At 48.8% G+C, this 22759-nt stretch overlaps 1 protein-coding gene across 8 annotated transcripts in view; it reads left to right on the forward strand.

The window, feature by feature from the left end:
- WDR59 (WD repeat domain 59) overlaps window positions 1-22510 on the forward strand; it is a 102169-nt gene extending 79659 nt beyond the window's left edge. For 5 of the 8 annotated variants that reach the window (XM_039503154.1, XM_039503159.1, XM_039503155.1 and 2 more), the window contains 8 exons: window positions 5888-6021; window positions 12459-12540; window positions 14761-14873; window positions 16844-16991; window positions 17088-17160; window positions 19344-19470; window positions 19953-20095; window positions 21224-22510. In XM_039503154.1, the coding sequence (XP_039359088.1) occupies window positions 5888-6021; window positions 12459-12540; window positions 14761-14873; window positions 16844-16991; window positions 17088-17160; window positions 19344-19470; window positions 19953-20095; window positions 21224-21459 (1056 nt within the window). In that variant the 3' untranslated portion in view covers window positions 21460-22510. Of the gene's footprint in view, window positions 1-5887; window positions 6022-12458; window positions 12541-14760; window positions 14874-16843; window positions 16992-17087; window positions 17161-17757; window positions 17835-19343; window positions 19471-19952; window positions 20096-21223 lie in introns of those variants that run through there. The other 3 variants (XM_039503157.1, XR_005588890.1, XR_005588891.1) reach the window with 3 other exon arrangements.
- Window positions 22511-22759: the final 249 nt, after the last annotated feature.

Below are 22759 nucleotides of genomic sequence, written 5' to 3' on the forward strand. Positions count from 1 at the left end.
GATTATTTTGGGAATGACAGAGCAGTAATCCATATTTCAGTACTGGGTACCTGGTTGAGCTCTAGTTAAAACTATAATTATGGTACAGCTAGGGGAACATGATACGATAACGACAGACCAGCATGGCTTTTGTAAAGGAAAATTGTACCTCCGTAATCTACCACAACTCTATAAATGTATCAACAAAATAGTGGCTGAAAGAGAATAGAAAGACACAATTCATTTGGACTTTCCAAAAGCCTTTGACAGAGTCCTTTGCAAGAGGCTATTAAGGAAGCCAATGTTCTTAAAGGGTGAGAAATAAAGTTTTGCCGTGGATCAGCAGCTAAGACAGAAAACTGAGCTAGGGAAAAATGGCCAGTTTTCAACATGGCAAAAGTTTTAGTGAGATGCTCCAAACTTCTTTCCTCAGGCCAGTTTATTTATCAATTTATTTATCAATGATTTGGAAAAGGGAGTGAGTAGTGAGATGTCAAAATGTGTGGATAACAACTCATCTAAACAATGATGGAGGACAGGGGAAGAGGAACCTAATTTGAGTGAGGAACTACAGAGGGACCTAACCAAGCTCGGTGCCTGTTCAGCACAACAACAGGTGGAAGGAATTTCATGATGAGAGAATCAAAGTAGTGCTCACTGAAAGGAATCATCTGAACTGAGGAGTGCAGAGTGAAATATCGCTCAGGAAGCAGACATGGGCATCACTGAGGACAATGCAATGGAAACTTCTGCTCAATATGCAGCAGTCACAATGGCTGGGTGCGAAAAGAATAATGCTACCCATACTATTAAGGCATTCTAAAAATCAGTCTACCAAAATTATAAACAGAAAAGTAGACACCTTCGAAAATAAGTGTCTCAGAAAAATTCTGAGTGTTGGTTGGAAAGACTTCATCACCAACAGAAATCTGAGAAATTACTCACCAACATCTCATTTCCACTAGAATTAGGAGAAAGCTCTGGTTGTATCTGGGGCATGTACTTTGGATGCCAAGAGACAAACTCCCCTGGGAAGCTGTCAAGTGGAAAGCAGCTGCTGTGAGGAAACGCGGGCACCCCAGGGAGAGGAGAGAGCAGATCAGTCAATTTCACCGAGCGAAATAGCAGGGGTTCAGACCCTCAGGCAGATTCCACTCTGTGCACCAGGATTGGCACAGGAACGATGTCATGTAATGATTGTATAAATCAATAGCTTGCCCTCACCTGGAAACCTGTGTTCTGTGCCAGTCACCCTGCCACAAAAAAGATACAGAAGAAACTGAAGGGGTTTTTGAAGACAGGCAGCTAAAATAGTTAGAGCCGTGAGGGGAATTCCATATATGTTTAGTTTGAGAGAGGAGATGACATGATGGTGGGATACAAAACAATGCCCCATATGGAAAAGGTGAATTACTTTGTGTCGTAACCAAGAGCTGGGGACAGTCGGTGAAACCCCATAAGCAAATGTAAAACTGATAAAAGAAAATACTTTTATGCACCACATAACTATCATGTGGCCTTTCTTGCCACCAGAGATCATTGAGACTGAGAGTCTGAGAGCTTATTAGGATAATGAGACTATCCACCGATTAATGAGAGAGACACCAAAACCTCCTGCTTCAGGGCAGGAACCAGCCACTAATTGATGAGAGTCGGGAAGAAATCGTCCCCAAATGGACAGGTTCTTCCGTAATTGCCCACTTGGGATTTCTTGCCCCTTCCTTGGAAGCTGCTGGGACTGGCTACCAGGGCAGACGTTGCAAATAGAAAATCTTAATGTTGCGGAGAAGCTTGTTCTAAAAACCTGGCAGTGTGGTGGTCAGGCAGGTTTCAGACACCAGTAATTGGAGTTAACTGGGGTTTGTTGTTCAAGGAGTTTTCAGCAAGAAAGCCTTGACAAATACACTGCACCCCACTGGGGATTTCATCAGAAGCAGCTTGAACCTGATCTGGAGCTTGGTGAACTTAATCCTTGGCATCATCTGCATTCTCCCCCCTTTCTATCACTCCACTCCATTAAAACAAATGTAACCCTTGAACCTCTCTCTCTCTCACGTGCTCCTACATTTCACAGGGCTACCTAAAACACTGCCTGTGTCAGCAGGATCCCGAGGTGAGACATGAATGTTCCCCATTCCAAGAGGAGCATGCAGGATTTTGTAACCCACTCTGCTGATTATGCAGGGATAATTGTAGTTGCTACAAGCAGTCAGTGGCTTATTCTTGGGCTGTCTGTTTCTGCATTGAACCCATTTACTGCCATCATCACCTCAGATTGCAGCAAATGGCGCCTTCGGGCTAGCTGTGCAGTCATTTCCTAGGGCTGTTCTCCACAGCCACCCCCTCCCCGTGACTGTCTGAACACACTTGGTTCCTTCCTCCTGATGCTCAGAGGAGCTGAAGAATCTCAATTCACTGTCACTGGCTATTTCCTTTCTCTCCTGCCTCTCCTCTTGGGCTCTCTGAAGCAGCTGAGGAGATGCAGTTCCCACTGGCTTGGATTCTAGATTGCATGAAGGTAGGGCTAGAAAGGTTGGGGACAAATGACCCAAATTTTCCACCTGCAGCTTCAAGTGCAATGGGGGCAGGCTCATTAATTGACAGTTGAGCGCCACCCATTATGTTCCCAGCCTCTTTAAACCTGAGCAACCAATTGCTGGCTGGTGTGTCATGAAGGCGGTGGGGTGCCATCAACCTGTGGCAGAGCCCCAGGGAGAAGCACATTTTCTATGCCTCTGGAATGCTGTGGAAAGAGGGGTGTCTTTAAACCACAGAGGCAAATTCTCCCCAGAAAACAAGTTGAGCAAAAGGGGAGATGGAACCTTGTGTGTCTTTTTCCCAAGCCCCTGTGGAACGACAGACTCAAACACAGTATACTTCTGGCCTCTGGTAACCCTGCCTCAAAAGTGTCCAAACATTGCCCACCTGAGGGCTACTCTTGTGGTTTGCCAGAAATCATTTGGACCAAGGTGAAACATCACCTGGGACCTGCAGTCTCCATGGTCTTCACCTCCCTATTACAGGTGAAGGTTGATATGGCTCATGTTTGGCTGCCCACGCCAAGGCTGACATCTCCTGCTGGTTCCTTGGCTTTCTGTCCTACTGCCACTGATTGATTGAAGCAAACAGGACTTTTAATTGGACCAGTCTCACAAAAATGGGGCTGTGTGGATCTGCACAGGCGCAGCTCCGGGGTGTGGGGTGGCGGTGGCAGAACCTGTAGCGTAGGCAAGGTGTATGGGTTTTTTTGTAACCACCACTAGTGGAGCTAGGCCAGTGACCAATCCTGGGTCCAAATTGTGCGAGTATGTAGACAGCCCTCATCCAAGGGAAGGGGGAAGATTTGATTGCCAGGCCCATTAATCAGTTAATGTCTTCATTGTTTCACCTGGTGCCCTACTGATGCCTAGCAGTGTAAATGATCCATTCGTGGAATATTTCATTCTTCCATCCTCATCTTCCTCCTCTCCCCCAAAGTTACTTGTTTACTTGTGGAAAATGCTGTGTTTTGTCCATGTTCTGAGTCTCCAAAATGCCTCCCTGAGGCAGGCGGGGTTTGAATCGGCTCTCAGTGACAGAAGGACGGTGTGTGTATGTGTTTCAGAGGAACGTACTTCAGTCTGGGAAAATTGTCCATCTGTGAGTGCTGAGGAGCCCACGGAATCCTCTCCCCTGCTGGGGCCAGCTAGTAAACAGGTGGCCACTAGGTGGCACACTGCCCTCCAGAGTACTCTGCTGGCATACCTCCGCCGGAGTCAGTGGCATTACACCTGCAGAGAACGGGCCCTGCACCTGCAAACCTGAGTTCAAATGTCACTCTGCTCCCTTCTGACACAAAGGAAAGGAGTTTCCTGGCCAACGCTGCATGGGGCACAGAGTGGGGAAGCATGCTGGCCCTTCAAAGTGCACCTGCCACTCTCGCTGCGCATAGCATGCTATAGCACAAAGCATGTTCTCCGTTTCTTCCCCTCTCTCATACACACACTAACGGCTACCTGCTGTAAAGCATAGATACTTCTGTGGGTATCCTCCAAACAGATCCAGCCTGCTCTGGGAAGTCTATGGGCATTTCCCATGGACTCCAATGAGAGCAGCGTCTGGCCCACAACATATTATTGATCAGTTTCAGGGAGCAGTTCAAGGAACTAGCAGACTCAAGGCAAGCCCTGCATATCAGAGAGGACACTGGCCCACACCCTACAGTATGATCCCACTCAGAGATTAATTCTGATGCTTTTAGGAACAAATACACAATGCTGTTGAATATCAAAACTTCTGCTCCGATTTTCAGGGGTTTGCACAGCTGGACATAAGGGCAGAGCCCTGGTAGCTGGATTTTCAGAGGTGCTGAGCAGCACCTACAGCCCCCTTTGATGTAAATGCTCAATGCCTCTGAATATCACATCATACCTGTGCAGGCTACAGAAGTATGGATGGGGCTTTGAAAAGCACCCATGTCCGCCTCATTGAAAATTAATGGGATATTTGCTCCTATGTCACCCTGACCTTAAATCCCATCCTAGATTCCCTTTTTAAAACAAGTCTCTCCTTCACTTACCTGCCAGAGCAGGTCCAGACCCTCAGGGCTCTGTCTCACCTGTGCTGTATCACCAGGTAAGGAGCATGTATTCCTTCTTGGTTCTGTGTGGCAGGTTCTAGTGATGGCCTCAGCTGCTGCACGGCAAAATCCAGAGTCAGTAAGGGAGGAATTAATTTTAAATTACCTTTAAAAATCAAGTGCCTGTGTGTGTAATTGTTAAGCCTGCCCAGTATGTTCCTGTGCAGTCAGTGCGCATTCAGCAGACCCTTGCTGTTTCACTGTGTTCACCAAGACAGCTGTTGCCCATCTCGGATTTACCAGGAAGCAAAGGCACAATCTGAGAACATCACAGGATGTACTTTGTTCACCTTAGCCCTGCGTAGCAGCCAGTGCCTCCTGCAAGACATTGCTCCAGTCCCTTCATCTGGTTGGGCCACTGCATGCACTAACTCCCCCCCCCCCCCCCGCCGCCCCCCGAAGTGGTGGGCTAACAAGCTGAGGAGCTGGAAGAGGCCAGGAAACTGGCCATCTAAAATAATTGATGTGGCTGGCCCAAGTAGTTTTATGCATCTTGGCATAAGGGTGAAAACTCTGTGGCCATTTGGGGGAATGCTTGGCCTCCTCGCTGCGTCTCCTCACCAGCCTCCCACAGCAGTTTGGGTACAGCTGGAAATTAGCTGGTTAGAGTGGCAACTGCCTACTGCTGTAGGAAATTCCTGGGCTTCTTTGATTGAGTGTTGCCATCAGGCAGCCAGCTCTTCTTGTTCTCAGACAGAAGTGTTGGCGAATGCTGTAGACAAGGAGGCACTGGAATCCAATTCAGTCCCACCCTGGTCCTAGACAGTGACACACAAAGGACCCATTAGAACTAGGTGGAAGAGACATCATCATGTCAGCTTCTCCCTGTGACTCCGATCTGAAGCTAGCAGCAAATACAGGACCTCCTCCCACACACCTCTGCTCAGAGCTCTTGCTGAAGTCAGTGGTGGTCCTGTGTGCAGTGGGCTCATGGGACCAGACCCAGAACCATGAAATTTACAAATTATGGGGGGGAGGCAGTAAAAAGAAATCAATACCCAGCAAGCCAATAATATGCAGAAAGGCTGGCAGAAGGACCAGTAAAATATCATCCCTCTCAAGCGTGTGTGTTGGCCCTTGAGCTTGCCGACTTGCCTGCCTTTCACTTCCTAGAGATGGAGACCCTTGTTTTCCTGGGCATGTCATTAATGTTCTTCGGGGGTAACACACAGCCTTTGGAAGGCATGGGGAGGTGCTGCTTGCATTACTCCTGATGCTCATGCATTGTTCCTGCCCTGATAACAGCTGCTGGTTTCCTCCCTCAGTAACTTGTTGCCATCTATTCTGCAGAAATCAAGAAGATGGAAAAGCAAGCGTGAGGGGACAGATGCCAACAACCGACCTATTAAAGCTGCTGGCAAAGTCATCATACAGGATATCTCCTGTCTGCTTCCTGTGCACAAATCGCTAGGGGAGCAGTACATGTGAGTACACAGCCCTATCTCCAGGGCCGGCTCTAGGCACCAGTGTCCCATGTGCTTGGGGCGGCTCTTTTCAAGGGGCGGCATTGCGGTTTTTGCTTCGGCGGCGACGCTCTGGCTTTTTGCTTGGGGCGGCAAAAAACCTGGAGCCCGCCCTGCCTATCTCTAGCCCCAAACTAAGGCGGCTCCTAATTCCATTGCTGTACTCTGCAGTGTCGAAATCAGTCAACATCTTGTTCCACTGAGCACCCATTCTTCACCTCTTGCATCACTCCCATGGTGTCCCTGTCTACCTACGAGAGATGGCTTCTTTCCCAAAAACTTCTGGAAGGGATGCGTGGTGAACGAAATACGTGCGAATGTATTTGATTGTAGGTCTACACACCAGCTCCAGCCCTAGCAGCTGAAGATTGTATATATGGCTGTTGGAGGACTTCATTTGAAACAAACATTGTGAGCATGGGCCCTTTTCACAGGGGTGCATGTTAAAGGAGAATTCCAAAGGGCTGGTTTTGGAATGAGCTTTTGCCCCTTGTTTTCTTACAATGGATGATGAGGCCTGGAAGTCTGTCTGTCTGTCTATCTATCTATCTATCCCCATCCACCCCCCATCCATCCATCCATCCATCCATCTATCCCCATCCACCCCCCATCCATCCATCCATCCATCTATCTATCCCCATCCACCCCCCATCCATCCATCCATCCATCCATCTATCTATCCCCATCCATCCATCCATCTATCCCCATCCACCCCCCATCCATCCATCCATCCATCTATCTATCCCCATCCACCCCCCATCCATCCATCCATCCATCTATCTATCCCCATTCACCCCCCATCCATCCATCCATCCACCCCCCCTCTATCTATCTATCTATCTATCTATCTATCTATCTGTCTATCTGTCTATCCATCTATCCATCCCCATCCACCCCCATCTATCTATCTATCTATCTGTCCATCCCCATCCACCCCCCCTCTATCTGTCCATCCCCATCCACCCCCCCCTCTATCTATCTATCTGTCCATCCCCATCCACCCCCCCTCTATCTGTCCATCCCCATCCACCCCCCATCTATCTATCCATCCCCATCCACCCCCATCTATCTATCCATCCCCATCCACCCCTATCTATCTATCTATCCATCCCCATCCACCCCTATCTATCTATCTATCCATCCCCATCTATCTATCTATCTGTCCATCCCCATCCACCCCCATCTATCTATCTATCTATCCATCCCCATCTATCTATCTATCTGTCCATCCCCATCCACCCCCATCTATCTATCTATCTATCCATCCCCATCCACCCCTCTATCTATCTATCTGTCCATCCCCATCCACCCCCTCTATCTATCTATCTGTCCATCCCCATCCACCCCCATCTATCTGTCCATCCCCATCCACCCCTATCTATCTATCTATCTGTCCATCCCCATCCACCCCTATCTATCTATCTATCTGTCCATCCCCATCCACCCCTATCTATCTATCTATCTGTCCATCCCCATCCACCCCCAATCTATCCATCCATCCCCATCCACCCCTCCCAGCTATCTGTCCATCCCCATCCACCCCCTATCTATCTATCTATCTGTCCATCCCCATCCACCCCCTCTATCTATCTATCTGTCCATCCCCATCCACCCCTATCTATCTATCTATCTGTCCATCCCCATCCACCCCCAATCTATCTATCTATCCCCATCCACCCCATCTATCTATCTATCCATCCATCCCCATCCACCCCCATCTATCTGTCCATCCCCATCCACCCCCATCTATCTGTCTATCCCCATCCACCCCCATCTATCTATCTATCCCCATCCACCCCCTATCTATCCATCCATCCCCATCCACCCCTCCCAGCTATCTGTCCATCCCCATCCACCCCCTATCTATCTATCTATCTGTCCATCCCCATCCACCCCCTCTATCTATCTATCTGTCCATCCCCATCCACCCCCAATCTATCTATCTATCCATCCCCATCCACCCCATCTATCTATCTATCCATCCATCCCCATCCACCCCCAGCTATCTGTCCATCCCCATCCACCCCCATCTATCTGTCCATCCCCATCCACCCCCATATCTATCTATCCATCCCCATCCACCCCCCATCTATCTATCTATATATCTATCCGTCCCCATCCACCTCCCTATCGATCTATCTATCTATCCGTCCCCATCCACCCCTATCGATCTATCTATCCATCCCCATCCACCCCTATCGATCTATCTATCCATCCCCATCCACCCCCTCTATCTATCTATCTGTCCATCCCCATCCACCCCCAATCTATCTATCTATCCATCCCCATCCACCCCCATCTATCTATCTATCCATCCATCCCCATCCACCCCCCCAGCTATCTGTCCATCCCCATCCACCCCCATATCTATCTATCCATCCCCATCCACCCCCCATCTATCTATCTATCTATCTATCCGTCCCCATCCACCTCCCTATCGATCTATCTATCTATCCGTCCCCATCCACCCCTATCGATCTATCTATCCATCCCCATCCACCCCCATCTATCTATCTATCCATCCATCCCCATCCACCCCCCATCTATCTATCTATCCGTCCCCATCCAACTCCCTATCGATCACTCTATCCATCCCCATCCACCCCCCCATCTATCTATCCATCCCCATCCACCCCCTCTATCTATCCATCCCCATCCACCCCCCATCTATCTATCTATCTATCTATCCCCATCCACCCCCATCTATCTATCTATCTCTCCCCATCCACCCCCCTCTATCTATCTCTCTATCCCCATCCACCCCCCTCTCTCTGTCCATCCCCATCCACACCCCCACTATCTATCGATCTATCTATCCCCATCCACCCCCTCGATCTATCTATCTATCTATCTATCCATCCCCATCCACCCCCTCGATCTATCTATCGATCTATCTATCGATCTATCCATCCCCATCCACCCTATCGATCTATCCATCCCCATCCACCCCATCTATCTATCCATCCCCATCCATCCCCATCTATCTATCTATCTATCTATCTATCCCCATCCACACCCCATCTATCTATCTATCTATCTATCCCCAACAACACCCCATCTATCTATCTATCTATCTATCCCCATCCACACCCCATCTATCTATCTATCTATCTATCGATCTATCCCCATCCACACCCCGTCTATCTATCTATCTATCTATCCCCATCCACACCCCATCTATCTATCTATCTATCCATCCCCATCCACACCCCATCTATCTATCTATCTATGCATCCCCATCCCCACCCCATCTATCTATCTATCCATCCCCATCCACCCCTATCTATCTATCCATCCATCCCCATCCACCCCTATCTATCTATCTATCTAGCTATCTATCCATCCCCATCCACCCCCCATCTATCTATCTATCTGTCCATCCCCATCCACCCCCCATCTATCTATCGATCTATCCATCCCCATCCACCCTATCGATCTATCCATCCCCATCCACCCCCTCGATCTATCTATCTATCTATCCATCCCCATCCACCCCCTCGATCTATCTATCTATCTATCCATCCCCATCCACCCCCCATCTATCTATCTATCTGTCTATCCCCATCCACCCCATCTATCTATCTATCCCCATCCACCCCCATCTATCTATCTATCCCCATCCACCCCCATCCACCCCAGCTATCTGTCCATCCCCATCCACCCCCACATCTATCTGTCCATCCCCATCCACCCCCATATCTATCTGTCCATCCCCATCCACCCCCATATCTATCTGTCCATCCCCATCCACCCCCATATCTATCTGTCCATCCCCATCCACCCCTATCTATCTATCTATATATCTATCCGTCCCCATCCACCTCCCTATCGATCTATCTATCTATCCGTCCCCATCCACCCCTATCGATCTATCTATCCATCCCCATCCACCCCCATCTATCTATCTATCCGTCCCCATCCACCCCCATCTATCTATCTATCTATCCCCCATCCACCCCCATCTATCTATCTATCCGTCCCCATCCACCCCCTCTATCTATCTATCCGTCCCCATCCACCCCCCCTCTATCTATCTATCCGTCCCCATCCACACCCCCTCTATCTATCTACCCGTCCCCATCCACCCCCCTCTATCTATCTATCCGTCCCCATCCACCCCCCCTCTATCTATCTATCCGTCCCCATCCACCCCCTCTATCTATCTATCTGTCCATCCCCATCCACCCCCATCTATCTATCTATCTATCTGTCTGTCTATCCCCATCCACCCCCATCTATCTGTCTATCCCCATCCACCCCATCTATCTGTCTATCCCCATCCACCCCCATCTATCTATCTATCCCCATCCACCCCATCCACCCCAGCTATCTGTCCATCCCCATCCACCCCCACATCTATCTGTCCATCCCCATCCACCCCCATATCTATCTGTCCATCCCCATCCACCCCCCTATCTATCTATCTATATATCTATCCGTCCCCATCCACCTCCCTATCGATCTATCTATATATCTATCCGTCCCCATCCACCTCCCTATCGATCTATCTATCTATCCGTCCCCATCCACCCCCCTATCGATCTATCTATCCATCCCCATCCACACCCCATCTATCTATCTATCCATCCCCATCCACCCCCATCTATCTATCTATCCATCCATCCCCATCCACCCCCATCTATCTGTCCATCCCCATCCACCCCTATCTATCTATCCATCCATCCCCATCCACCCCCATCTATCTATCTATCTATCCATCCCCATCCACCCCCTCTATCTTTCTATCTATATATCCCCATCCACCCTCTATCTATCCCCATCCACCCCCTCTATCTATCTAGCCATCCCCATCCACCCCCCTCTATCTTTCTATCTGTCTATCCGTCCCCATCTACCCCCCTATCTATCTATCTATCCATCCCCATCCACCCCCCCTCTATCTATCTATCTATCTATCTATCTATCTATCTATCTATCTATCTATCTATCTATCTATCTATCTATCTATCTATCTATCCCCATCCACCCCCCATCTATCTATCTATCCATCCCCATCCATCCCCCTATCTATCTATCTATCTATCTATGTGTGCATATACACTCAAACACACTCTTTCTCTTTCTTGCTCCCAAAAAGGTTTTTTAAACTTTGTGTGTGTGTGCGTGCGTATTAATTTCAGGGCTGTACATCTGTATTGTGAGTGCTTTCCTCTTAATCAAAAGGATGGAGGTGCTGAATCTTTATTAAAGACATCCTTTCTCCTACATGCTAATTAGTCATTGAAGTTCTAAAGCAAACAAACAAACCAAAAAAACAGATGGGAAAGCTCTTCTTTCAATTGCTCAACTTTCATTTCCATTCTAGTGATAGTGTCATTCCGCTGGTGTTCTCGTCAGCAGAGGGCCTTTGAGGCGAGACAGTTCCTGAATGTCATGTGTTTTTAAAAAGGAAAAAAACACAAAATCCCTTTCCTGCCTTTTCTATCCATCATAAAGAAGTAAAAATAACCCAGCCATTGGCCAATTGTTTCACAGACGCAGATGGTCTTAAAGAGTGGGGGCGGGGGAGAGATCCTCTTTCTGGTCTATTTATTTGTAAGGTCTTATGCAGTCTTTTTCCCAACTCTCCCTGATAGGAATGGAAGCAGATGAAGGAGAAAATCATGGGGGTGTTTGGGGAGCTGTGTTGCTGCCAGTGAGTGGGAGATCTGCCAAGTAGTTGTGAGGTCCACATACCGCTCCACCAATCTCTCAATGCTGCTGGAGGCTAGTCAGTGGTGGCATGTCATCCCGCCCAGGATCACACCTGGCTCTCCCTCAAAGTCTAGAGCTGGCTATAAAATGAGCTGGCTGGGAGATGGAATGGTAACGATAATTTGTAAGTATCAGAGGGGCAGCCGTGTTAGTCTGGCTCTGTAAAGCTGCAGAGAGTCCTGTGGCACCTTCTAAACTAACAGACGTATTGGAGCATGAGCATCCGACGCAGTGGGTATTCACCCACGAAAGCTCATGCTCCAAAATGTCTGTTAGTCTAGAAGGTGCCACAGGACTCTTTGCTGCTTTTACAGATAATTTGTAAATGGGGCAGCCCCAGATGGCTATCAGCTTCTGGGTACAAGAACAAATCTCAGCTCCACATTGCACCAGTAGTTGTCACCATGGTAATAACTCTTTGGTGGTGGACCATCTCAGGACGACTGTCTCAGCAGATCCTGCTATTTGCCGTTGGATTGGAATGGGACACTGTGCAGTGGGCAGTCTGTTAGGGCAGCTGGCTGGCATGCAGTCGGATGTCTCTTAATGACTGTGGAGGGAATGCTGATCGGTCTGACCCTGCAATGTGATTAGGGAGTTCTGTCCAGTGGTGTGAACCATAACCAACCCTCCCTTGATAAATAGCATGTCAGTAAGAGATGAGCCCTCTCTTTCTTTTTCAGTCTGAACGTCAGTAACATTCAGGAGACCTGCCAGAAGAATGCCTCCTCAGCCTTGGCAGTTGGACGTAGGGATCTCGTCCAGGTATTGGGCTTGCCCTTTATCTAGAGCACAGCGGCTGAATGGGATGCCTTAGCGAATACGTTACTCTTGCCTTGTCATTCTCATGCCATTATCCTGGATTTCAAGGGCATGGCTGGGTCACTGGGGTGCAGCAGTCACTCCAGAGACCATCTGGAAGGGTTATGACAAGTCCTCCCTGGTAACTGGGGCAGAAGCACTGACACTTTGTAACATCTCATTGAGAAACCCCTGGCCAGGCCAGCAAATGGTTCGTTTCATACCCTTTGCCAAACCAGCTGAGATGACTAAGTGCTCTGAGAATTTCTCATAGGCCAAGATAGACACAGGGCATGCTACTTTGTTAGTGACTGGAATGGACATGCATCAAAATCACTGCAGCCACTGAAAGCATTTTGGCAAGAGGAACTCTCTCTTTCTTCTACCTGTGGGGCTCGTAATAATAGAGATGATTATGGCTGTTCTGTGCTAGAACTGAATACAAAAGGCAGACAGCCTGTGCCCCAAAGACCTTACAATCTAATACTGTTTTGAGTATTGAGACATTTTCCTTTTCTCTATCACGCTGCTTACTTTGCACTGGATTCCACTGGGGCAGTGAAAACAAACTAGTTTCAGTTTCATTTTGTTTGTACTCTGTTATTTTCAGATTCTTCTACTTTAGCAGGATGGTCTGAAGTTTGTGTTGCAAACCCTGCAGCAAAATGTTGTATCTTTAAACAGCTACATTATTTCATTTGATTCTCTTAAGTTCATACAAATGTTTCAATTTTCAGCTTTAAAAAAAAAACTTTTAAAAACCTAAATGGTGTTCCTTAAATATAAACCACAAACATTTTCTGATTCACTTTATGTAAATATTAAAAGGATCAATAGCACGTCATAGGAAAGGCTAATTCCTAGAAGGGTTTACCAGCTGATTGCTGCACCACTTTCTCATTTCATTCCTCCCACCTGCACTGCAACATTACAGAAATGTCCTGCTCCTCAGCTGAGACCTGGAGCCCCGAGCTGCAGCATGATAATTTCTCAATGTCCCCTTATGAGCCTGCTTTGTACGAATTACCCAGCTTTCCCCTGGCCCCTATGGTTTGCTCCTTCGCTCAGGGCCTGCTTTGCTTCTGTACTTCAGTTTCCCTCCTTTCCAATCTCTCCAGGTCCCACAGTGCTGCCACATTCCTGAAATTCCCTGTGTTTCTTTGCACTTTTGTGTTTTTTCCCATGTTCTCAGCTCTCATGTCCTGTATCTTAGCTGCTGCTGCCTTTCTAACACCTCCCTCCCTGCCCTCCTCCTTTTCTGTGACATTCTGTAGTCAGTGGTTCACCCTCAGCTAGAATACTGTGTGCAGTTCTGGTCACCCCACCTCACAAGGATATAGCAGAAAACCTAGCGAGGGGTTAAAGACTGGTGATAAGAGTGATTGAGTCCTAGAGAGGTGTCTATGTGGAGAGAGACTGAAAAAGTCTGGGATTGTTTAGTTTAGAAGGGAGACAAATCAGAGGGGATGTGATAGAGGTATACAAAATAATGAATGGGGTAGGTATAGAGATGGCAAATCAGGTGCTCCTCATGCACAATAAAAAAACAAGAAGCATTTAATAAAACTGAAAGGCAGCAAATTAAAAACTGATCAAAGGTCATGTGTGTTTATATGTTATAGTTCACCTGTGGAACTCATTGACACAGTGTCACAGAGGTCAAGAGTGTCATCAGATTATAAAAATCAGTTTAGACATTTATTGTTAAAGAAAACCTCCCACTTCCTGGCATAAGCCAACCTCGAAATGAGGGGGGGGGGGGTTAAGAAGAAACGCCTTCTATCAGCTATTTTTTCCATAATTGTCCCCTAGGGAGCTTGCACATTGCACTGAAGCATTTGGTGCTGGCCGCTGTCACAGACAGGCCAATACACTAGATGGACCCCAGGTCTGGTCTGTCAGTGGGGATCCCTCCCCAACAGCTAACACTGCTTTTCTGCAGCTAAGAGGTAGCTAGTTGGTTGATATGACTGATTGATTCTCCATTATTATAGAGCCCAACTCCAAAACCATCAGGGCTTGGCTGATTCTGGGGCCTCTAGAAAATCAGCTGTACCTGTTAAGAAAGAATTCTGCCATTATTGAATCTTGCATGCGTGATTGCAGTGCGGGGTCAGAGCCCTCAGTGCAGGTGAATTTCTGTTTCTAGTTGTCGTTCATGCTGTTCCTCTTGTATCTGTCCAGGTCTGGTCACTGGCTACGGTAGCCACGGATCTCTGTCTTGGACCGAAGTCTGACCCGGATTTGGAGACACCCTGGGCCCAACATCCATTTGGACGTCAGCTCCTGGAGTCCCTGTAGGTCTCTGAAAGCTCAACGCAGGGGCAGGGGTAGTCTCTGGAGCAGAGCTGTTCCCAGCTGAAAGTTGTAGGGTCTTGTTTCAGACTTAGATGAGAGGAGCTGCTTGCTAAGCCCAGCGACTTTGAGCTAGATCCTGCCTAAAGGCTGATGCAGGGATAATCAGTGCATAGCCTCTAGTCGTGGAGTTCTCTAGCACTGCCCTCACCTTTAATGTGGGGGGAGACTGTCCATCTCCATCACGAGATGCACATTCATAGGACAAAAGAGGGAAGCCACAAATCTATTTGTTGCAAATAGGAGGCAGCCCTGGCACTCATGAAGTGACCACCTGCCCTTTGGCTGAGCTAAGATTAGCTTCTCCTGCTCTGATGTGATGTTTATGGTACAGTATGAGGTGCTCCAAGACATCTGGCTTGACTAGCACGGAGGAGGCCTGATGTAAGAGGGAACTGCCGCTTTTATCCAGGATTATTTTCCTCACCCCCTTCCAACTGTCTTGATTTGGCTGCCAGTTTAACAATCAAATTCCCTGCTGTTGCTCCAAGTGCAAACTATTTCCTGTCATCCAGAGAGCCTTCTGGTAGCCACCTCCATTAAGGCCTGATTCACACAGATTCAAATAGATAAAATTCCTCTTGCACAACAAATTACCTACTCTTGACATTGATCTGAATCTGTTCGGATAGGAAGAGTTGATAGCCGATACTAATCTGTTCCAAAGCTTAGAACCTGCTTTGAGTTGCTTTGCTGACAGCTCTGCCAAACCTGCTACATGGACTCTGCCCTAGTTCTGCCCTGGTGTGAGGCAGGTATGGGAAAGAGGGACAGTCCATTCCTATAGCCATCCTTTAACCAGTGCCAATCTCCAACCTATGCTGCCCTTCACCAAGACAGTGAAAAGAACGCCCTTTGTTGGTGCTGCTCTTACGTTTGGCTGGGAGGAAGCATCTGTTGTTTGTATTGCAGCAAAACCTGTGGCTGCCAGTCAGAAAGCAGGGCCATGCTGTGCTAGGCACTGTACAGACACACAGTCAGAAGATAGTCCCTGCCCCAAAGAGCCTGCAGTCTATGTTATCACCTGACACAACAGGTGGATGAGGCAAACGGGAGGAGGGAGAAAGGAAGTGGGAGATAACTACATCAGTCAAACTATAATAAGCAGAGATCTTGGTTCACTGTCTGCCTTGCCATGAACAGTTATCCCCACTAATTCACCTCGTTTGGCCTCTTGACAGTGGCCAAATCTGTTATCTCTGTCTTGGGTACCAGTGTATTCATAGGACATGGCACAATCTCTGCATGTCAAAATAGATAAAATTCACCTCAAACCCGCATTCATCACCCATTAATTCTCCTGCTTGTAGAGTGCAGAGTGCACACTTTGGATCTCCCATTTCCAGAAAGACCCATCTCCTGCCAGTGTTGCAGGCTGCTCTATATTAAATCCATCCCCAACCCTCCCTATCAACTAAATCTCTTTAGGAATCAAACTTTGGTCTCATCCCCATTGCTCTGGCCTTTAAGCTGGAGTTGGGATCTGAGCTGGGAATGGCCCCAGGAGCCTGAGAAGTCTGAGTATTTTCACTAAAATGATCAGACAGTGAGTCGCGTGGCTCAGTTTAACCTTGCTTCTGCAGAACTGCTCTTTGGAGCTGTGCAGACCCCAGGATCCTTGGGCATTCCCAGAGTGGATGGGGTCCTTAAGAAGGGATTAGATACCCCCATGCAGAGAGGAACCATCTCTTGGGAATTAGGCCTTGACTGTCTGTCCAACTGGAAGCTCTTATCTATTTACTTGTAAAGTAATGAAAAGGAGAGTTTGTCCCCCCAGACCCCACACAACCTCTGAGCAGCAGGGCGTAGTTAGTTCCATAGGGTCCCCCAACCCCTGGCCTGCTGTGAGTGTTCCCTTTGACTGATGAACTCTGCCTCAGCTCCTGCTCTCTCCCTTTTCCTCCTCTCTCAGGCTGGCTCACTACTGTCAGCTCCATGATGTTCAGACCCTGGCCATGCTCTGCAGTGTGTTTGAGGCCCAGTCCAGGCTGCAGGGGTGCGTGAGTTCCTCAGGACCCTTCCCTCAGCGCTCCTCCAACATGCTCTCCCACAGCCGATACGTATGCACAGCCATTTCTTTCCAACTGCTTTTCTTGAAAGTCTGGAATAGCTTTGGTTTGTGTGTGACACAACTCCCTCTTGTGTCCACCCAACAGCCCAGCTTTACATCTTCAGGCTCCTGTTCCAGCATGTCAGACCCTGGACTCAACGCGGGAGGCTGGAATATAGGTATGGAGAGGCAGGGGAGTTGACAGATAGAGGAAATGACTTTATTCGCATGAGCACCCTTGGCATTAAATGGCTATCTGTGGTGGTGATGGTGGTAAAGAATTGTAAGTGGTTGTGGATCTGAGAAGCAAAGAGCAAATTTCCATGGTTTTATTGGTGGGTCAGGTACCATGGCTGGAAATGAGCATGACCCCAAGTGCCGTCTGCCCTTGTTAATGGTTTAATGTTGATGTTTCTTCCGACTTGTCCATCTTCCCCTAGTGCGTTCTGTCAAACTGTGCACTGGTGGAATGAATCTCACTGCAAACTTCACCCTGATGTGTACAAGGACCCCAGTTCACTGTCAGCCTGCTGGGCGGGAGGTCACACCGGAGCCAAAACCAGCTGTCTCTATGGCAGTCCCTCTCCCCATGGCAGATGGGTGGTGGGACAGACCACTCAGGATGACCCTGTTACTAGACAACATGTCTCTCTGATCTTGGACTACAAGGAACCGAAGCAGCTTGCTTCATCTAATCGAGCAAGCTTTCCCCAAACCCCATTCAGCTTTCAAGGACTTGATTCCAAATGCCCGTCCCATCCCTTCTATTTTCCCAGGTATTTGTGTCCCAAGATAAGTAGGTGGCTGTGGCCGGTGATATTTTGCTCCTCTCCTGGCTTGGCAGATGCTCCAGGTGACACTGTCTTGTTGCTGTCCTGGTCACGTGGGGTGATGTAGGATCATTGCTGCCAGAGCACTTGTCCAGTTTGAGGCCAGTCATTCTGTGCACCACAGCCATTGCCAGTTAGGACACTTCAGATATTTGCTGGAGGAGCTTTGACCAGGGACTTCCTGTTTTCTCTCTACTCCAGAGTTGCGGGAGAGGTGCTCACTCCTTTACTTTGCGATGGCCTAGCTAGAATAGTGGCAGTTGGGAAGGCTGGAGTGTCAGTGGCAGCTCTTACAAGTGACACAAATACTTGGGATCCTACAGGCATTTCCCACCAAGTTAACGCTTTTCAGAAAAGTCGGAATTCAGGGCTGTCTTGTGTCCCCAGAGTCCAGTGTAATGCCATTTGCATGATGTTTGTCTCTCAGTGGCCTACCTGGCTGAGCACAATATTGGGCCCAAGCAACAGCAAACCTGTAATCGCTCAGTGCAGTTTGCAGCTATCTTTGGAACAGGGAAGGGAGCAGAAGGAAGGACAACCCTACTAATGTTGGTGTGCCACTCTTCTCCCTACACCCAGCGGTCATGCGCTTCTCTGAAATATTTCCCCCATGAGGCCCTTTTTCATACCAGCATCCTCACAGAGGAACAAGAATCCTCCCCTCCCCCAGCCCAAGGTGTGGAAGTCCTGACACAAGCGCACTCCCAGCCACTGGGAATGGAACTGTACTGACACTAACTTTCCTACCAGCACCGAGCTGTGCAATTCTCCTGTGGAGCAATCTTCAGGTTTTCATATGGGGTGGAAGGAACACTAGGTGCAGCCTTCTGAATCCAGATTTTCTGCATCCTGGGAGCCTTCTCTCCATGCAGTCATTGCATGGCCCCTCTGCTGGGGAGCTGGAGGGGTGCTCTCAAGAGGCTGATGGGAAAAGAAGGGGTTGGCTCTTGGCTTTCTACGATGTAGGAGCGTTTGTAATGGTGTAGACCAGGGGTTCTCAGACTTTTTTTTTTTCCTGAGGGCCTCCCCCAACATGCTATAAAACTTCACGGCCCACCTGTGCCACAACAACTGGTTTTCTACATATAAAAGCCAGGGCTGGTGTTAAGGGATAGCAAGCAGGGCAATTGCCCGGCGTCCCACATCACAGGGGGCACCGTGAAGCTAAGTTGTTCAGGCTTCTGCTTCAGCCCCAGGTGGCGGGCCCAGGGCCCTGGACTTCAGCCCCATGCAGTAGGGCTTCGGCTTTCTGCTCTGGGCCCCAGCGAGTCTAACACTGGTCCTGCTTGGCGGACCCCTGAAACTTGCTCACAGCCCCCCATGGGTGCCCCAGACCCCTGGTTGAGAACTACTGGTGTAGAAGACAATACTAACACATTCAAGGGTGGAAGGGGGGAGAGAGCGCGTAGCCTCACATGCTTCCATCTAACGTTCACATCTCCTCCCCGAGCCTTTCACACTTCACATTGCCCCATTCATAGCCCACTCACCACTGCATCTTGGGGCACACTAACCATTTTTGACTTTTGCAGCAAGCAAAGAGACAGAGCATGCATTCACCCCCTGGTGCGAGTCTTCGCCTGACGACCTCCGCTACGGAAACCTGACGTACGCTGACCACCGGGAGCGCGAGAGAGATCAACATGACAAGAACAAAAGGTAGCACTCAGCAACTCCTGTTTGTGCAGTTTCTGGGCAGTTCTCACAGTCCACTGGAAGGCTGTCTAGCTAGTTGTTCCGTGGTGGCGTTACAGCTAATCAAGGGAGAGTTGGCAAGCCCGTAGCTCAAACTTTCACTCAGTTAGTGGCCTTGAAAGCTTAATGCTCCAAACCAATTCTGCTCAGTGATTGGCTGACTGCCTGTGAAATCTTTTAATAAATCAGCTGCAGCGAGGGCCCTGAAAGAGAACCTGACCCTCCGACACACACCCTAGTTCTGATGACAGATATGGTCCACTCACTGTGACATTGTCATTCAAAAATTATAACACTGTTTGAGAGACTGCGAAAATAATAAGTTACTCCTGTAGCTACCTGAGAAGTGACTTCATAGCCATTGCTGCTGGCTGGGTTAAGAATTGCAGCCAGAGCTGTGGTGAGTGAACAGATCAAGTGACTGACTGTGTGGGTCCCTCCTCCAGGCTCCTGGACCCTGCCAACACTCAGCAGTTTGATGACTTCAAGAAATGCTACGGGGAAATCCTTTATCGCTGGGGTCTCCGAGAGAAACGGGCTGAGGTTCTGAAGTTCGTTTCCTGTCCTCCCGACCCACACAAGGGAATCGGTGAGTGTGTAATTCTGCCTCTTCCAGCTACCCCTACCTGAAGGGTTTGGGGATAAATATTCAGCAGACATGACGATCTAAGTTGTATCCATTCAGCCAATCGAGAGACTGGCTGTGGCAGCAAATTGCTTGGTAAGTACTCAGCCCCCTGTTGGCAGTTCAGAGTGGAGATGGGATCTTTAGATCTTGGCTAAGTGACTATGTATGTGGGACGGAGGGACATTACCAGCTGGAAGTGTGTTCACCACTGTGTAGTGATGGCCTCTTGACAGTGCTGAAGGCTATTCCTCATCTGGGGTAGTATGGGGAGCCAACCCAATCACTGACCATGGATTGAGAGGTTCTCACAATGTCTAATGGGTAGAATCAGAAAAGCCTGGTTTCTGGCTTTAGGAAACCCAGACAGACAATGGGTAGGCAAGACATTCCCCCAAGCCCTGTGGCTGCCCATTGCAGTTCTCCAGCAGGCCTAGCAAGAGGAAGGCACACTGCACTTATGGGTGGGCGTAATGTCGAACAGGGAAGCAGCATTAACAGCAGCTATGAGGAAGCTTGCATTGCCCTGTCACCTTGTTGTTGGGCTGGAAGAGCAGAGCAGCCTGGATCGTGGCTGCACTTCTCCAGGTAAACGGCAGCCTCACACTAGAGGTCATCTTTGCTCCCGTTGACATGCTGGGCTTGGCTTGTGCCTGTTTGTTTCTCATGGAGGAGATGGATGCTAAAGACAAAACTCAACAGAAATGTAGAGAGAGAGAAAAGGGCAGCTGGAGGAGTTCATCTCCACAGCACCTCAGTCCAGCCCAGGTTAGTCATGGCTAAAAGCTGTTCAGACGGCTTGTGTTAATGGGTCTCAGTCCAGTGCCTCATGCTTTGATGTCTCAGCCTAACTGGATAGCCTCAGCAGAGGAGTGAAGGAATGTAACAGGCCAGTGAGAAGAACTTTGCTCTTATTCAGGGAGGTGGGCTCCCTAGGTCAGGTCTGAGGCAGATCAGCAGGGTTTGGGGGAGACGGGGGAAACTCTGCTGCACCTGCCCTGGGGATGAATAGAGAACTGTGGTCTCCAGGACTATACGAACCTGCAGTAACTGTTTTGCTCTCCATTTCTTTTCCCTCTCCCGCACTGCCAGAGTTTGGGGTGTACTGCAGTCACTGCCGCAGCGAGGTGCGGGGCACCCAGTGCGCCATCTGCAAGGGCTTCACTTTCCAGTGTGCCATCTGCCACGTGGCAGTGCGAGGCTCCTCCAATTTCTGTCTCACCTGCGGACATGGAGGACACACCAGTCACATGATGGAATGGTTTCGCACCCAGGAAGTGTGCCCCACTGGCTGCGGGTGCCACTGCCTGCTCGAGAGCACATTCTGAGCACAGTCAGTGAGAGCAGAGAGCATCCCTAGTATGGGATCTAATACTTATTCCTAAACCATGGCCAGTCAGCTTCTCTCCACGGTATCTAGAGAGGATGCCTACGGGGGCTAAAGCAGGGTTTACTTGCTGTGCATTGCACTGGTATTACCAAATGTTTCCAGTCTTCCAACAGCTTCCCAGGTGGCTCCAGGCAGAAGTGGCCAAACTCTGTGTGCCATTGCTGGTAATGGATGCTGTTCTGGGAAAATCAGGCTCTGCTATCAAGGATACATGACTGGTGGTTCGTCTCCATGAGGCTGAAAGGAATGTGTGAAAGTTCCTTTGGAGTGTCTTTCCGAGGGCCTCCTGGCAGGAAGACAACTGGACAAGAGATCAAGTCACATGACAAAGACAATCCTCTTAGCTAAGTTAAGGTGAAATTAGTTTCCAGACAGGAGTGGAGTTCCAAGCTTAACTCAGTCTTCGAAGAGCAAATAGACAATGGGCCTTTGAGCTGACATTTCAATACCAAGGAGCCAGGGGAGTTTTTTAAATGTTTTTTCTGAACTGCCATTTCTTGGCCTAATAAAATTCTGTTAATCACACTAAAAGGTAGTTTGATCCTTTTGTTTCAAGGATCATTTCTTAGTGGAGTGGGGGTTGTGTGTCTCCTATGAAATTGTGAGATGTGCAGAGATGAGACACGCAAGGCCTGATTTTTTTTTTCTTCTCAACTGCATATGCATTTTCACATATAAACTTATCATCTTCCTGTGCAAATGAAGTCCCTAGCTGATGCCTTCCTGGTGCAGATGCTGTCAATATCTGTGCAGTCATGTAAATCAGGTATGCAACCTGAATCTGATGCTTAGCTTTCTGTGTCAGTCTGACATACCTAGACCCAGCCTTGACAGAGACACAGGATTCCTTCTGCACCCACCGGGCAGGTAGGAATATGTTTCTCCCTCTCTGAAACACCTTGTGTCTGAAATCAGGCCGTGGAAATCTTGGAATGGAGGAAACTGATCATGTATCTTCAGTACAGATTAAATTATTTTTTTTAAAGTTGGGAGCGAGTAAATTCATTTCCCCACTGTTTTGTTTCGGTGTATATATCTGTATCCTCTGGTCCTCGCTGCTGGCCCAGGGGCTGCTCCCTTGTACCGGGTTCAGATCGGCATGGCAGGCTCTTGGCCCTGCTAGCTCACTTTCTACCGAGGCAGCGAAGTGTTGCTTCTTTTGGCCCTAGGCCAGAGGACCACATGCGGCCCATGGGACGGTCCTGCCTGTCCCCTGAGCTCCTGGCCGGGGAGGCTAG

This window comes from Mauremys reevesii, linkage group 16 (genome assembly GCF_016161935.1).
Source record: "Mauremys reevesii isolate NIE-2019 linkage group 16, ASM1616193v1, whole genome shotgun sequence".
Lineage (NCBI taxonomy): Eukaryota > Metazoa > Chordata > Testudines > Geoemydidae > Mauremys > Mauremys reevesii.